Source organism: Pyxicephalus adspersus, chromosome 4 (assembly GCF_032062135.1).
Source record: "Pyxicephalus adspersus chromosome 4, UCB_Pads_2.0, whole genome shotgun sequence".
Lineage (NCBI taxonomy): Eukaryota > Metazoa > Chordata > Amphibia > Anura > Pyxicephalidae > Pyxicephalus > Pyxicephalus adspersus.
Window position 1 is genome coordinate 51,508,862 of NC_092861.1, and position 17,187 is coordinate 51,526,048.

Below are 17,187 nucleotides of genomic sequence, written 5' to 3' on the forward strand. Positions count from 1 at the left end.
CCGGGTGATCACCGAGTAGTGCGCCCACCTAAAATGGGGAGAACCATGACAAGGCTGTTCTGTGATGCAGCATTCTTACAACACTGCTACATATGCCTCTGTCCAATTTTACACCACTGCTTCATTCATTGTAACAAAAAAAGGTCTACATTGAAATGAACAGCCATGGAGGTGGCTGTACAATGTTGTGAAATGCACATCCATGGAGTAAGAATGAGGGATTAGAAGCAGGCAGGCTGTAGATTTTATAAGCAGAATTTTGACAGGATGGCGATTGCAGTAAGGCATTTACTTTAGGTTTCTGATGGAGCTGAAAATAATAGGAACCTCCTTTTTTTTTTTTTTGCGGTTTGTCTTCCACTCTGTCTTAAGAACCATGTATGTTTGTCATCACAAAACTCCTAACTTTAGATACATTCCAAAAGACAAATAACACTTGTATTTTCCTGCAGAATTTCAACCCATTTATGTATGCACACGGTACAATATTGTCTTAGAAAACCCACTTCCAATGTAACAGGATTTGTCACGGACAAGAATGTATGACAGGCATCTGGTTAAAAGCACTTGTTTATTGGTTACAATATCAATTCATGGCAACATATTGGTTTCACTGAGCCACTGTACATATACAAAGAAAAAAAAAATCAATTGTGGAAAAATATAAACAAAACGTTTATAGCAAGTGATTATTTCACAGGGATTTTTTTTTTTTGTTTCTACAACAGCAACTGTTAAAGGAGAACAGAATAAAATAAAAGGGAAACAAAAAAAAGCATGGCATGTCCCTGGTTTTTAATTGGCTTAAAACCTTTAAGACAGTTCTTAATACATACACAATCCAAAAGGCAGTGCGGAATTAATTCAGAATCGATATTTATAAAGCCTTTTGTCAAAGTCAGCAACACATGAGTAAAAATGTTATAAAATGAATGTGCTAGAATTGTCAAATTGTTAAAAGTGTATATTACAGCAACCAAACAATGTTTCTTCAAAAGCAACTAAACCCTGGACTTTCAATGGATATAAAGTGTATAACCCACATGTTAGAAGATGATTTTTATATATTGTTTTCTTGTTTTTTTAATTTTTTTTTATTTCTTTTTGCCTTTATTTCCCCAGAATGAGGAAACACACAGGATTAAGCACCACTATGTATAGAAAGCAATAAAATGCTGCAAAGTTCTAGAACTAGTCTCCACTGAAGTCCATAATATTCGAACCCTATCATACTGTGTGGTAGAAGAATTGGTGAGGCACATGGAAATGTGTTAGGTTATATCAATCAGTAACACTGTTTGCACATATTACCATACGACACGGCATTAAACATTCTGCATGTATTTTATACAACCAGCAATTGGATAAAAAGAGAAAAGAGACAAGGCCAGTGGTGCCTCTGAACTTCAGGAAGATATTTCACTAGCATGCATGCCAGAGAGTAGACAAGGTGCTCTATGAACCATGCTTCATTACTTGCACATGAAACAAACTCGGACATTCTGTCACTCTTCTATATATATATATATTTATATAATAAAAAAACCTCATTGCCGAGACAAATGTTCAGGGTGTAAAGTAGCCTGAGCTTCACTTACAGACACCGGGATACAGTACATGAGGCCTGTAGTGGAATCGGTCCTTTATTGTACACCATAGTGTTGGAATGTACGGAATGGACAGCAGGTTGTTCTGGAGGGGGAAAGCACATTTTCTAGTGATGGCCGGTCCTCTGCCAGGGACTGCACAAACCGCACACTTGTCCCAATACACAGGGCTAGGCCTTTATTATACAAAGGATGAGTGCAGGATGAGAAGAGGTCAGTTTCTGTGCTTTGCATATTTTGGCAAAGTATAATCTATAACTCACATTTACTACTTTGTGAGCTAAAAAACAAAATGTGTTTTAGCCGGCTCTAGATTTGCCTCTTTAGTATTCTGCCACAGCACACAGACACTTATGTATGAATGTGTCAAATCTTAGAAAGCCTCCAATACACCTGACACATCTACAGCTCTGTTATGGGGGGCAACCATGCTGCAAACTGCCCTAAAAATGACTCCCACAAGGAATGAAACAAAAGCCATTTAGTATAGTTGGCATTGTAACAGATTTCAGATATTGGCACATTGCAGATTCTTCATCTGAAGAACCAAACTAACATCAGCTACATTTATGTTGATTCTAAGGTATCACCATTTCACAAAATCAGTATGTGGGCACCCAGGTGATCAGGAAATAAAATACCTGACATATACTACACAACTGGCACAGTTTGTGAGTTCAATGTTTTTACTTCACCGTCATTTTGTGTCAAATATCTACTCCTTGTAAACTTCACATAAATCCTGCTTACTACTCCCAATCATTGCACAACAACACAAAAGTGATAGATTGATAGTACTCTGGCTGTTCCAGGATACAATGCACAAAGCCCAGTCAGACTGAGATTTGGATATCTGGCTCCCCCTAGCTGCTGCACAGCAGAAATACATTGACTTTCTATGTAAGAAGGTTGGGGCTATACACAAGAGCTGATGGCGTTGCAGCAGGGTTACATACCGGTATATATAAAATGTTACATTAAAGCAGAATTCCTAAACAAATTCTATATCACAGCTAATATACAATTTGGCCAGGTAAACCCATTCATTCTGCAGAGTTTTTCGGGGGTCTCTGTTAAAAGAAAACCTTGAAATAAAGGTTGGGTGCTAGTTTTAGGGTAGGTGACACCACCTCTAGTACAATAATACTGTGACTGTTTAATTTTTGGTCCTTCACATTTAATTAGAATAGTAGGGCAGAAAAGTGCTCTATGTAGAGGTCTGCCTGACTGATTGGCACTTCTTCATTAGAAACATGGTGAGTGGCACAGTAATAATAATAATTTTAATTTAAAAAAATAAAAACATAGTTTACTAAACGCAAATATATGAGAACGACCGACATTTTGTTGGCACAAAAAAAAAAAAAAAAAATTGTGCCATCACCGAGGTACAGCAAATTGCCAGCGATGTCACAGCTTCCTTCACAATCCTGCTGTCTCAGCCCTCAGAAAGCTTCCCTTACTCAGTATTGGGTGCAAAGGGCAAGTTGTTTTGGCACTGGACAGCCTTTCAGTTAAAGTGTCATTTTTTCTAATCTTCCCACCTGTGATTTTCAACCAATGTCCTTATTATTGGAGCAGAAAAAGAAGTGTTGTAAAGTAAAGATGTGTAAAGTATTGTAACCCCATAGCACCACTCGGAAATGACCTTTCACTCATATTGCTGTCCTTTATACCTCTTGAATGAATAAAACAAAGTTTCCATGTATTACTACATACCCAGAGCAGCTTTAGAATATGATACAATCTCTTTCTATCTAGTAATGTAAGGGGAATATGTCATAATGTTTTGTACCGTCCAGGATTTATTCAGTCTAGACCACAAGACCACTTTTGAGGTCAAATATACATAATTCATTTCATAAATAAATAAATATTAAAATCAGAATAACATTTTATTTGAAATGTTAAAATTTGCAACTTCCAAGTTTTTTTCAGAGAAAGCGGATCTAATGTCCACGAAACGCATAGAAGTATTGGAATACCTCAGTGAGAGTTTTTCCGTAAGATCTATAGGAGTGCTGTACTTCTATTGAATTCTGATTTTATTGTACTATTTTAATGTGAAATTTCAAATAACATGTTATTCTGATTTTAATCTTTTTACATAAAGTGAATTATGTATATTTAACCACAAAAGTCCCTCAAAAATGTGGTTCTCCTGCAGGAAACCAGGCTGTTTCTTGACTGTAAACCGCTCCTATAGTCTGCGATCAGTGTTCTCTGCAGTTCTTTTCCTGACATTCTAGCGAGACCATGAAATGTGAACTGGGAAAGTACAAATCATTGGCACATAAGTGGGACGAGGCCAAGGTGAGGCCCCCTCAAACAAGTGCTTAAGCACAGAGCTTAGAAAGTGAACTACTTCTGGAATGAGGGATGTAATGACCATCTAAATGCAATAACTGGCAATGTAATGGTTGTACAACTTCTTACCAGTAGGTAAAAGTATGTAATGGTAATATTTCAATGTTTATGTATTATGGCAAGATCATACCTCCAGTGTGAAGGTCTTAGAGATGTAATAGCAGCACGTAGATTTCTGGGGATAAATTCCACCATTTCTCTAACCCCCCAAATACACCAGTGCTGTAGGTGCCTGACCATACGGCTAGGAAGGGAGTGTGGTGTGCCTATTACACACAAGCATTATAAAAATAAAACAAACCATTGCCTCCAATGTCCACATAACTGCACTTCTGACTGACCTCTTATGTCTGGATATCGGCCTGCCTGCCTTTTATTATATAGATAGCTATATCATACAGGACAAGCCCCTTATTGGCTGCGTGTAGAAATAAACAGTGGATGAACATGTATATGCAGCGTGATTACCAAATTATCATTTAAGAATGGATTATCAGGCAAATATGCATGCTTGCAGAATATAATTTATCACTCTACATTTAACTTTCTTGGGTGTCCTTAGCAGACCAAAGTCATCCTTACATTTGTCAGAAAAGAATAAGGATCATGAACTGCCCACGTGTATCACTTGGCCGAGATTAGATCTCATGCAGATTATTTGGCACCTTTGCCTGGTCTCCACATGTAATCCCTTTACAAAAGGGGGGACTAGAAGAATCCACACAAGTCAACGAGGTGGTGCAACTTGAATGTAGCATGCACAGCAGGGTTGTGTATGACGTATGGGCTGAATGTAATTAAAAAATTTGAATGCTTGTGTGTAATGAAGACCAAGGTGTGCTGATCGGGTACAAGAGTTTAAAGACCACCCCCGTGTAAGGACCTCCATGCAAATCCTGACAGCTTTCAAGTAAGGTTGTGGCCCAAAGCAGCCCACTGTCCTGGCACCAAAATATTTTACTGCTGGGCGGGCAGCTATTCTCAGAATACTATTACCAATTCTGCATTTCCTAATACAGACAGCTGATAAATTGGTTATTCTTAGTGAAAAAGTGCACTTAAACCTGGCCACATGCTCTAGTCTAATACCTACCGTCTACACTGCGCACTCAGTCTAATATCTCCTTTCTCAGCTATAGTAAAGTGTGACAGAATGCAAGTCAACAACAAAAGGTTGCATGATTTTGTTGCCACATGTGTGCTTCTACTGTATACTATGCAAATGTGCAGAAATAACAAAAAAGAACTATCCGGCCATCCATGACAACAAAACATTAGGAGTCACGGGTCATGTTTGATATTATTCCAGAAAAGCACTAATAGAAAGGTGTAAACCTATTTGTTCATCCATGATTGTCACGTGAGAAGGTGAACATTAAAATGTACGAGTTGCTTTGAAAAATAGACCCAAAAAAATAAAAATAAAAAGGGTTCAAGTCTTTTTTTCAGTGCAGGTAGATGGGGATTTTAGCAATTTACATGTTAGTGCATTTGAGTCAGGAATTAAACTAGTGGGTTACATGTTTCCTGCATATGTACTGCACGATGGGGTCAGTACAGCAAACTTTCTATGCCATGATGCCATATGATGAGAAAGGTGAAGGAATAGTGAGCGAATATACAAACTGGCCTGTCTATACGTGAAGATATACTACAACTGTATGGATACAAACACAGAGCAATGATTTGTTTCATCCACAGCAAGTTCACAAAGAATTAAAAAAAAAAAAAAAAAAATCAAGTATATTTGTCACTAAACTATTGTGGCGTTCAAAAAAAGCTACAATTCGTATTCTTTAAATAAAAAAAGGCATTATTTTTTTTTTCCCTCTTTTTCTGTTTTTTTTTTTTTTTTTTACATACAAACATTACATGATCGGCTGCTATAGTGTGTACATTCAGGTATGTACAAAAATAATAATAATAATAATAAAAAAAAAAAAAAAATAGGTACAGACTCGGCAGACTTTGAGCACAAAGCAGAAATCCTTTAACCGTGTGGCTGCTGTAAAGGTCTACAATGCTAAACCGACTTTTCTAGCAGCAAAAGGGTTAAAACAACTTAACCAAGCCACAAAATAAAGACTGGCTCCTAGGCTCTCCGTCACCATGATCCTGTGTGCTAGCCCCTTTGAAATAGTCACCAGTGCTCTCTCCCCCATCGAACCCTTTAATGACCTCAACTTGAATTTTTACTAGTTTAAAGAAAGCCTTTTTTGTGTAATAATAATCAGTGAATAGAAAAACTTCACCTGCAAATACAAGGTAGAAATGTTATTTCACAGCTATAGGCTGCAGCATTGACCTCTCCAGATCTCGGTGGAGAATTAACAAGATCAGCTATCTTTGCCCAAGTTAATTCCAGATTCTGAGAAAACTGTCCCAAGACCCTGTAGCTACAGCCATGCCATCGTCAGTTACACCTAAACAGCTCACTCTGTTATCATGGCCAGCAAGGACTCCTGGAAAAAACAAGGAGAAGAAAAAAGAAATAGTTACAAACCTATTAGATATTTGGATATAGGCTTCGGCTACAAGCATGTGGAATGACCAAAGCATAGGATAAAAACTTGCCCACCGCTGTCCAACTGGGTACTCATATAAGCCAAAGACAAATAGCACACAATATGACACCAAGCAAATGTATACATGCTTATTGAAATGTGTCAATGTTTAATTATTAAAACGTGCACTTGGGCTCTATTTATAAAACAGGGAATCTGATATTCTCTCAAACATTCCTTGGTGGGAATCGAATACTGCCATTGAAGCAAACAGACCTGGAAGATTCCCACCAGGGAATGTAAAGTCAAATTTGTTTTGGAGTAGGAAGTTTTTGAAATTAAAAATTATTTTGATGTTATTAGTGCTGAAAACAATTGGTCACAGGAAGTGAGATGAGATTCAAATTTGTTGAGCAATCACCAGAAAACTAGGCGAGGGTAATTATTCAATGGGGATACCCGTTGCTGTGACAACCATGAATTCTTCTCTATCTTTATGAAGGAAGTGAAATATCCCCAGCAAGAAACAGGAAGGAGAAAAAAAATCCCCGATTGTAACCCTTACCTAACCTATCTAAAGGATGATTGGCTTTACATACATTTATAGACCTATACCATTCCTCGTGGTATAAGTAAACTACTTACAATTCTAGATTTAGCCCTTACAAATCAAACACTTACCTGCTCTTTCACCCTTCAAAGTGTCCCATACATTGCAGTTGAAGTCATCATATCCTGCTAGTAACAAACGACCACTTTTAGAGAACGCTACGGATGTGATACCGCAAATGATGTTGTCATGCGAATACATCATCAACTCCTGGTCTGCACGCAAGTCAAACAGCCTACATGTTGCATCATCAGAGCCAGTAGCAAAGGCATGACCATTGGGGAAAAACTGAAACAAAGTGAAAAAGAAATCATAATGGCAGAGCTGCTCAATACACGTTTTACTTTTCCTAACCACTGACAAGAGTTCTTTAACTGAAATTATGAATGAAAGTCTAAATGTAAAATGCCCTTTGCCATAGGAATGTTATCTAAGCCTTGAAAACTTGTGTCATCTCGTGTGCAAAATGACTGCATTATTCTCCACCACAGGCAACAATGTGAAAATGTAATGCCAAGCTTGTTTATGTTGGAAAAGGTATAGACTTCTTGGTACACTTGTGTACCCGACCCCAAAATATTATTGGATTCGGACACCCCCTAGCTATTTGATTTACAAGGTTTCAAATACTAAGATTTGTGTTTATACATATGTTCTACTTACACAAACTGCATTAATATCGGACACATGTCCAGTAAATGACTGCCTGCACATTCCATCGCGGATGTCCCACAGCTTAGAAGAAGCATCACAAGCGCCAGAAACAAAAGTCCTCATATCGGGGCTCAGAGACAAGCTCATCACATCTCCAGTATGTCCTGTGAAAGTTGTAGTCTGCTGCCCGGTTTCTATATCCCACAATGCACTGCAAAGAAAAAAATCACCACAATTAGTTGTTCAATTGATTTACTTGTTAAAATAACAGAACTAATCATGAGCCTATGCAAGAAATTGAATACTTAGACATCAGGTAAAAAATAGAGAAAGTCTAGTTAAAAAATGGCTAAGCTTTTGGAAAATGACAAAGTGATTATATTGGTGTAGGCACTTTAAATCAAGTCTGTCCCCCCCATTTGTGGAGTGTAAGAAGTTGTGAAGCATTGAACAAGCCACCAAGTGCACTTCTCCTTTAAATACTGCAGGAATCCAGCTTCCCTGACCTCATTATTCAAGATGATCAAAACTTAAGTGGAACTAAAGCCAACTTTGAACAACTGGAGATCAGGCAGGTCTTTACTGCAGAAAGCGAGAGACAATGTCTCTTCTGCAATGACCAATCTTACCTGACTTACCACCCAGCTGTCAAATTTGTTGCCAGAGATAGACAAAAATCCTGTCTTCCCTTGCATGTGCCAGGAATAAATTAAGCCATGTAGGAATTTGGCCACCCTGATTGGCAGGGTTCAGAATGACAAAGACTTTTAAGGAAGAGAAAAAATACAAACATGATGCTCCCCTGCGACGGAATGGGGACAGTTGAGTATTGGGGGTTTAGTTGCTTTAGGTAGCAAGTAATGCTGCTGGGTGCTTTGATTGGGACATGAGGTTCTATGAGGTATACATAAAAAGATACCCAGGAAATTGTTTGTACTGCTCCAAAACTCAAAAATAATAATTCTAACTTACAGAAGAAATGCAATGCGAATTTAGAGGTCATTTATAATAAAACAGGATGACTTACCAGGTTGTGTCTCCAGAGCTTGTAACAATTTGGTTGTCATCTAGAAAACGGCAGCATGAAAGGTAACCTGAGAAGAAAAATAATTGTGTAAAGATAAGGAATCCAAACAGAGCAAACAGATGTACCAAAGTACAATGACAAGTGCTCCTATATAAAAGGATACACACCCTTCAGACTGAAAACATTGAGCCTACAGACAGACCTGATCCACAGTAAGAAGGCACAAACCAGCACAAGTACATACAAGGCATTCAGACTGGGGCTTTCTTCTATTTATGTACCACATCTTGTGGAGATAATTTGTGTACAGTAATTAAAATGGGTTTATGAAGATTGTGATAACACACAGGACAGACATATTGCATCAAGTGTAATAGTTCTGTACATTGTGTCAGGAGATCTATGTGAATGGCAGTGTACTGCTCAAGCATTGCATAAAATTGGACATGAAGTTTTAATGGAAAAGTATGTTGTTTATAAAGTCAGTTTACAGTCAAATAAATAAAACCGCTCTTCCACATCTTGGTCAGAAATCATAATTCACAATAATTGCAGAAGAACTTCCATTATTACAGAAGGGTCCCATCAGTTGATCTAATGGTTAAAGTCTCTTAAGCACAACAAACAGAAAAATAAATGATTAAACTGATGCAAATGAAGCCTTCTGTCATTCTATCTCTGGAATTAGTTTATAGCAACAGAGGAGAAGGGATGTAGATAGTTGACAGTTTTAAGGTTATAGTATAGTTGCTGGAAGCCATGTTAAAAAACAATAGTAATGTAATTGTATTTTTCACAGATCTACTATCCTGTCCTGATCTTTATGCATGAGTAGGAGAGAAAATGGCTTGGTGCTAACAACCAGCATGCTTGTGGTAAAAGATAAACTCCTCACTGAACAACTGATCCCTTACTGTCCAATCAGCAGTTAGGTGACCGGTTGAACAAACTGTATTGTGTCAAAAGTAAAGTCACTGAACTTGCCTCATCTGGCATGGGTGGCAGGATCACCAGAGAGGCTCAAGAGAAACACAAATTTGGCAGGTAAAGACAATTTCCATAAACCTATTTCACCTGTATATTGCACCATATACTGGCATTTTATCAAACTATGGAACTTTTACATTTTTCAGAGCAGTCTGACCAATGTAGAAGACCCAGGTAGGTAATTTCCATATATTTGATATAACCTGAATTGGAAGATCTTACCTGTATGCCCTGGCAGCTCTCTGCTCACTCGTACATTGCCTTCTCTCGTCTTCAGATTGTAAATGGAGCAGATGTTGTCTAAACCTCCACAAGCTACATAATTTCCAGATGGAGCATAAGCACAAGTCATTACCCAAGATGATCGTAGAGGAATAGCGTGCATCTACATGAACAGTAAATAAAAAAAGAAAAATATAAATATCTTGCTGTTCACAATGTGTATAACACCCCCTGATCCTCCAGCGGCAATGTGTAAAACCTTTTATAGGTGAATAACAAAACCCTAATGTTGACCTCATTCTATGAAGTGTGTAAGACCAAGTGGCTGTCCCTGCACAAACAGTATTTAAATGGCCTTTAAATGAATAATCAGAGAAGTACATTCATACCTAATATAGTATTTGCACCAAGTACAACTGTCAGCATTCTGTAAAGAGTAAGATGGAAGATCCAACAGCCCCATATGTGTGGGCAGCCACCTTATACACTTAATGGTACAAATAAGGCTATGTAATAATTGGTGCCATTGATCGGTTTATCAGAATGACCGCATTGCTGACTAGACACAATCTCACTTCTCACGTATCTAGAGATTTATAAAGCAACCATTTAATTATCAGTCTAGAACCTGGAGAGTACTTTACCTTGTTTGTGGTATAACTGTCCCAGATAATTAATTTTCCATCTTGAGATGCACTGACTAATAGCCTAAAGACAAAAGGCAACAGCATTTATTAGGAAACAATTCCAGTACTGCAAACATTGCTTAATATTCTAATAAAGAAATAAGGAAGTTCAATGATTTAAATAGGGGAAAAAAAAGTTGTAATATAATGGAAAGCATCACTTATGTAACACAATTTTTACCAGAATCATTTAGGTTCCTTCCAAAAAAGCATTATAGTGCATCCTGAAACAGGGACTCGAGGCTCATGGGGTCTGCAGTTCTATTTTCAGATACAGAACTAATTGACCGTCAATTGGTAACCAGTAAACTTCCCGTATAGCTGTCATTTTGGAAAATGTCATCAGCCAAAACAAAATAGACAAAGTCAGCAGTAGGGGAAACTAGCAGGAATCTGCGCTGTCATAGTTAGCACACATATAAGAAATTCAGAATGAGACAAGATGGGATCTGGAGCTACTAAGTAATATAGTGCTCAGCAGCAATGCTCTTCCAGCAGCACGATTTTAAAAGCATAGCCTAACTGTAGCGGTCATACATGTATTACAAGATAAAATCACAGATATGAAAAAATAAATCCAAGGGTAAAATCCACAAACCTGCTGTGAGAATAAAATCAGGCTGCAATTATGTCATTCCTGAAGCAGATCCATCAAACAGAACAGCCATCACTGAATGTAAATGAGGGATTCTTCCCAGGCATTCCTTATAAATACTAAGTAATCCATTCACACGCACTTTCCTTTAAATAGTGAACACATTTACATTTGAATAGTTATCAAATCTAAATGTATACGCTTGGATGGCAAAACACACAGCATCTGACAGGAAAGGGCTGCGTTTGCTTTGCTTGCCGTTCAAGCTAACTTCAAGGCTGCCTCCAGAAACACAACGCAGTGCAGCATAAAGCCTCTGAACTGGTATGTGTACTCTGCCCATCAAAAATCAATAGGATTTTCATTACAGACAATCCTACACACAAGACAAATGCAGACATATAATGTTTATGGACACTCACCCTTGATATGAGCTGAATAGGGATGATTATATTAGCAGTGCAGCCCCACTAAAGACATCTAAATATTGGTACCAACTGGTGCCTGCTAACCATCTATAGTTGTTAAACTTTATGGCACCATGTCCAAGTTTATTTAAATGTAAATTGGGAAAGATTCAGCTGTTGGGCCCAAAAATAAAAGCCTGTCTGCGGACAAAGCCAACAGTCACTGATGATTTGGGCAGCTAATCAGACAAACTAGTGATCCCAGTACAACAAGAGCATACACTTATATGAAACTTTTTGTAGAATTGCGCTTGCCTTATAGGACATGCTCAGACACCAAAGACTTGCCAATCAGATCACAAATATGCAATAAAGATACTGCACCCACTAGCAAAACTTTCTTAGGTGGATGGGGGGGGGACATTTTCAACAAGGAAACAGAAATATAGAATCTTCAATAAAACACACATACCTCGAATCTGAACCCCAGTGCATGGCATAAATTTTAGCTAAGTGACCTCTCAGTGTGCGTCGAGTTCGCATCTGGATACGACCTACAGAGTCCAAACTGGCCGTGATCTAATTTAAGAGAAATGAACTGTGTTAGAGGAGAAAAGTTTGGGGAGCAAACATAAATGGATAAAATACTGCGATCATTCTATATACCTGAACCAGCGTTGTGTCGCTGCATGCCTTCCTGGCATCCTATAAGAGGAGAGAAAAAAATATATACGATTATGAGATAATTTACTTCATTTACTTGTTAAAAGGCATAATCCTACCTCATATCTAAAAGTTTTTGCTGCACAAGGGACTGACAGTATGAGTGGTTTTAATTGTTTTTGCACTACATGCTGCAAGAGCAACTATATTACTTAAAGCAGAGCTTTAACTTTGAAACTGATATCAAGCAGCAGGTCCTTTAATGTAATGGGACAAGCATGAAAAAAACACAAAAACAAAAAAGTGAACAGCACATATGTGTTATTGCAGAATGCACATCACAAAAAAAAAAACAACTGCCTGCTTGCAATGTTTCAGTTTGGAACTATAGTTATTATAGAATTATTAAATGTCAATTTTACATACAGCTTCCTTACACTTGTGAAGTGCTTTTGCATAGTTAATATTCATCCTTTATACATTTTTGATGAATCTTCTGGATGGGTTTTCCTAGGTCCAATTACATCTGTCAGTGGGCTAATACTTTGTGTTGGGCATTATATTTTAGACAATGACAGGACAGCTGTGGTAACAATTGACACTTGTTCCCAAACATCTTCCTTTCTACCCAAAACCTTTGTATGTAAACTTTGGCCAAGCACACATGGCCACATCTTACTCTTATTTGATTCCGCAGCTGCTCCGCTTCTTGCCGTAACTGTTCCAACTCACTCATTTTGGTGATGTAACTCCTTTACACCTTGGCCACCAACTGCAAGAACGGGTCTAAACAAGAGAAATAAAACAAATACTTATTTTAACAACACTCTTGGCCTGTAGATCATTGCTAAGTGCTGTTCCAAAGGACTCAAGAAACTTATTAAAGAAGCAATCGATTTGGCAAAAGACAGAAATAAAAGCATATTTTAGTATTGCAATGTAAGTATATACCATACCTTGTTAACATTTGTACTGTCTTATATATGATTAGAAGTATCTAAATACTTAGGGAAGACTGTACACACAGCCAATTTTGGACAAAATAAAAGATTAAAATAAATCTAAAGCCTTTTATATGGATATATAAAAAATTACCAAATCCAGTTACTACGTTATAAACAAGACACAAACTTCCTTTACTTCCCCTGACTGAGATGAATCAATCATCGTGTCTCACACACTCCCCCTCCCAGACACTGATGATCACAGAGGGGAGGAGGTGTCATTATTAGGGACGTGCTGTCAATCTAGAAGGAAGTGGGGGAGTCTGGGTGTAGCCAGGTGATGACTGACAAGCTACAGGCTTAGGAGATAGCAGTGACAATTGTTATACCCCCCCACTATACTTATTCACCCCAATGTAGAGGGAAAACAGGCACAGCCGCCACTGAAGTCAGAGAAGTGCAGCATCATCATCACATAAAGCTGCATTAGGCTGATAGTAGAAAACGAAGTGCAGATGCACAAACCAAGAAGGTTGTCTATCCCTTTCCATTGCTTTATATGTAAAGGATACACATTTAAACATTGATAAAACTACACAAAGTTTCTAGAGGCAGGACCACTGAAATCTCCAAAAATTAACAAATTACGGTAAATACATAAATGAGCTGATCTCAAACCAAAACTATCTGTGTAGTAAATGTGTTTGACTGTTCTAGCAATGGGGACATTGTGCTGCCTGATCTCCTGAATCAGATATTTCTAAATATGCCACAAAATCTCCAGGCTTCACATGGTTGGTCATACACCCTTCATGCCCAGAGAACATTTACAGGCGGGTTTCCTTCTACTCCACATCAGCTTTACCTCAGGCCTAAAAACTAAATAGCAAACCAATGACAAAACAATGCTTTAGGAAAGGGACATTCATGGTACAGAGCCATGTGGATAACCATGACACCCCAATCTGCATTGATGTACTGGCTCAGTCATTATAAGTGGTCAGCGATAAACCAATGTGGACAAAGTATAACTAGGCAATTATTAAGACTTTAAAAGTTTGCATACATCAGAGGAATCCTATTATTCAGTTTTCTATGGAAATAAACCAAAGTGTTACTATATACAAAGTATAGTATAACCCAAGAAAGCCAGCACACTGCAGTATAGTGAAACACATTGGTCTATTTATAAAGAGGTGAATCTGACATTCCCTGCTGGAGAATGTCTCAGGTGCAAGTGTTTTTTGATAGCAGGGATTCATTTTTCAGGGAATGTATCTGTTAGTGTCAGTGCTTTATAAAGGGAGCTCTAGGGGTTTACTGGAATCTTCATTATTGGTGTCCCTGCTAGAAGGATTTGCTGCACTGGAGCTGGTGACCATTATCAAGTCTAAGAGTGAAAATACAACCCAGAGGAATAGAAAATAAATCCCCCAAAAGAGACATCTGTTACAGTGAGAACGGTCTAGAAGAGAAGTTTATTTTAACTTCCTGGATACACAAATATTTACTTAGAATAAGGAATCCGGAGATGTGCCAAGCTGTCTCTTCCTATGATAGGGGCATCAATGAAATGCCTCCGATGAGCTGCCAGTCAGTATTGCCCCTTTTTTAATCAGGAAAACATGAAAGTTGCTGGAATCCACAAGCCTTTGCTTTCTGAGATAGAAGAAATGTCGGCTTTAGTGAACAGTACAGGTGACATTAGACGCCTTGCGGTGATCTAACAAGCTCCGGTTAGCCACAAAATGGAACTTTCATCCAGATCCTCATGTCACCAATGAACTACAACAAGCATGGGGGCAGAACGTCAGAACTCCTCATTTGTGTGTTTAGGGAAGGCGAGTTAGGCATTCACTATGTATAAGCCATCAATGCACAAAAGTGTCCTGCTAATTTTATTTTTCAGAAAAGGGCAATGCAATACAACACACATGCATCTACAGGACACTACAGGGAGCATTCCTGACCTCAGTAGCCATTTCATTGTAGACCAGCAGTTATAGTCACTAAAACAGCTAGCCAATCATAGAGCCCCTTTTGTGCACCAACCAATCACAGTTTGGGGACCCCTGTTCGAGTACAAACATCATCGTGCCAGCAGAGGTCAAAGTAACGTTTGTGTCATTAGAACCAGTCTATGCCCAGTACATGCCCCTGCACAATGCAAGGCGACAACATTTGTGTAGTTATAAAAACATATCTTAACTATTACCCCACCCACAAAATAAAAGCCTTCTGGGGGAATGATGGGTAATGTAGTTCCCCTGGTAAGAGAGACTGAATTAGGAAGCGGCATGAACTAAGGAAAATTCCAATAGCCATCAGCTAGATATGAGAGAAGCTGAATGGGGTGCATGTGGCTTTACAGCATCACTGGGGAAAAAAAAAACTATACATTTTAATATGATTATCTTGTATTTAAAAGCACCAACATATGATGCAGCGCTTTACAGAGTCCATAGTCATGTCACTAACTGTCCCTCCAAGGAGCTCACAATCTAATGTCCCTACCACAGTCATATGTCATCACCACGGTCTAAACCAAATTTTGAGAGAAATCCAATACCTAACAGTATGTTTTTTGGATGTGTGATGAAACCTATGCAAACATACAAACTCCATGCAGATAGTATCCCAGTCGAGATTCAAACCCGGCACCCCAGTGCTGCAAAGCCAAGGAATGCTAGCCACCGAGAAGTTTTCAGTGTTGAAACCATAGTGTGCTGTGGGGGAAATAATCACGCATGCAGTTTCCTGGAGTTCAGCTTTAAGACAATACAATGCTTTCAGAAGGTGGCAAGATTCTTCACACAACAAACAAATACATACATAGCTTGCAGGAATGTATCAGGTTTTTCCCGTAGTACTCATAGTAATAAAACGAAACTGAAATGCCTGTCAGAAAAAAAAAGAACTCATTTATCTTTACTATTCAAACACAAGGTTTTTCTAATACACACTTACTAAAAGAGTTGTTCATGTACAAGATCATCCCCATCAAGAGGCAAAACAGGAAACTATCTTGGGTGCAACCTTGATCTGAGGTCACTCAGCTATTGTCTCCCCCCTTCTGCAACTCTGGAAGTGTTTAAAACAGAGGTACCTCCATTAGACATGCAGCACAAAAACAGGAAACCGTCTACCACGCCTCTGTTAAGGAAGTAAATGTTAGTTTACCCTTCACTTCCAGAGGCTCCACAAAAGGCTTACTTAGTGATATGTTGTGTACACATAAGCACACAAGCAAACATAGCTAATCTACAAATGTAAAAATTTCTATCAAATCTACTATTAAAAATACAAGAGAGGGCTAGGCATACAACGTCTGCATTCTATCATCCTGGCCTGGAATATTTACTGTCTGCATGTATTGGCTGGGTACAACCACTGGAGAACCCTGCCAGCCACCGGCAGGTGGGGAACCCTGCCAGCCACCGGCAGGTGGGGAACCCTGCCAGCCACCGGCAGGTGGGGAACTCTGCCAGCCACCGGCAGGTGGGGAACCCTGCCAGCCACCACCATGCACAGTGAGGTTCAGACCTGACTCAGGTTCACACAATCCCACACAGCTCCTGATCCATATACCTTCATTTCTCTCACATTGGTATGTAGACTGAGCTGACCAGAAGAAGTGACCATGATAGGGGTTAATCTACAGCACTGCATATTATGTTGGCGCTATATAAATACTTTAAAATTACTATAAAATTACTTTTAATAAAATTAAATAAAAGACACAAAAATCAGCTTAAACAAGAATACATAAATAAATGAAAAATACTAAAAATGCGATAGTTTGGTATACTGTATAATAATATATTTTTCTAAAACACCTGCCTAGTGTCCAACGTCACATACCTATAGACAAAACCACATAGATATATTTTGTATTATTTTGTATTGGATTGGAT

At 38.4% G+C, this 17,187-nt stretch overlaps 1 protein-coding gene across 4 annotated transcripts in view; it reads right to left on the reverse strand.

Annotated features, from left to right (window-relative positions):
- Positions 1 to 552: 552 nt before the first annotated feature.
- The window catches only part of GNB4 (G protein subunit beta 4), a 54,542-nt gene continuing 37,907 nt past the window's right edge, over positions 553 to 17,187 (reverse strand). For 3 of the 4 annotated variants that reach the window (XM_072408140.1, XM_072408139.1, XM_072408143.1), the window contains exons 2-10: positions 13,009 to 13,115; positions 12,333 to 12,371; positions 12,139 to 12,245; positions 10,623 to 10,686; positions 9,979 to 10,141; positions 8,770 to 8,836; positions 7,752 to 7,953; positions 7,160 to 7,376; positions 553 to 6,436 (exon numbers count right to left, since the gene is read on the reverse strand). In XM_072408140.1, coding sequence (XP_072264241.1) covers positions 6,330 to 6,436; positions 7,160 to 7,376; positions 7,752 to 7,953; positions 8,770 to 8,836; positions 9,979 to 10,141; positions 10,623 to 10,686; positions 12,139 to 12,245; positions 12,333 to 12,371; positions 13,009 to 13,065 — 1,023 coding nt within the window. In that variant the 5' untranslated portion in view covers positions 13,066 to 13,115 and the 3' untranslated portion in view covers positions 553 to 6,329. Of the gene's footprint in view, positions 6,437 to 7,159; positions 7,377 to 7,751; positions 7,954 to 8,769; positions 8,837 to 9,978; positions 10,142 to 10,622; positions 10,687 to 12,138; positions 12,246 to 12,332; positions 12,372 to 13,008; positions 13,116 to 16,240; positions 16,619 to 17,187 lie in introns of those variants that run through there. The other variant, XM_072408142.1, reaches the window with a different exon arrangement.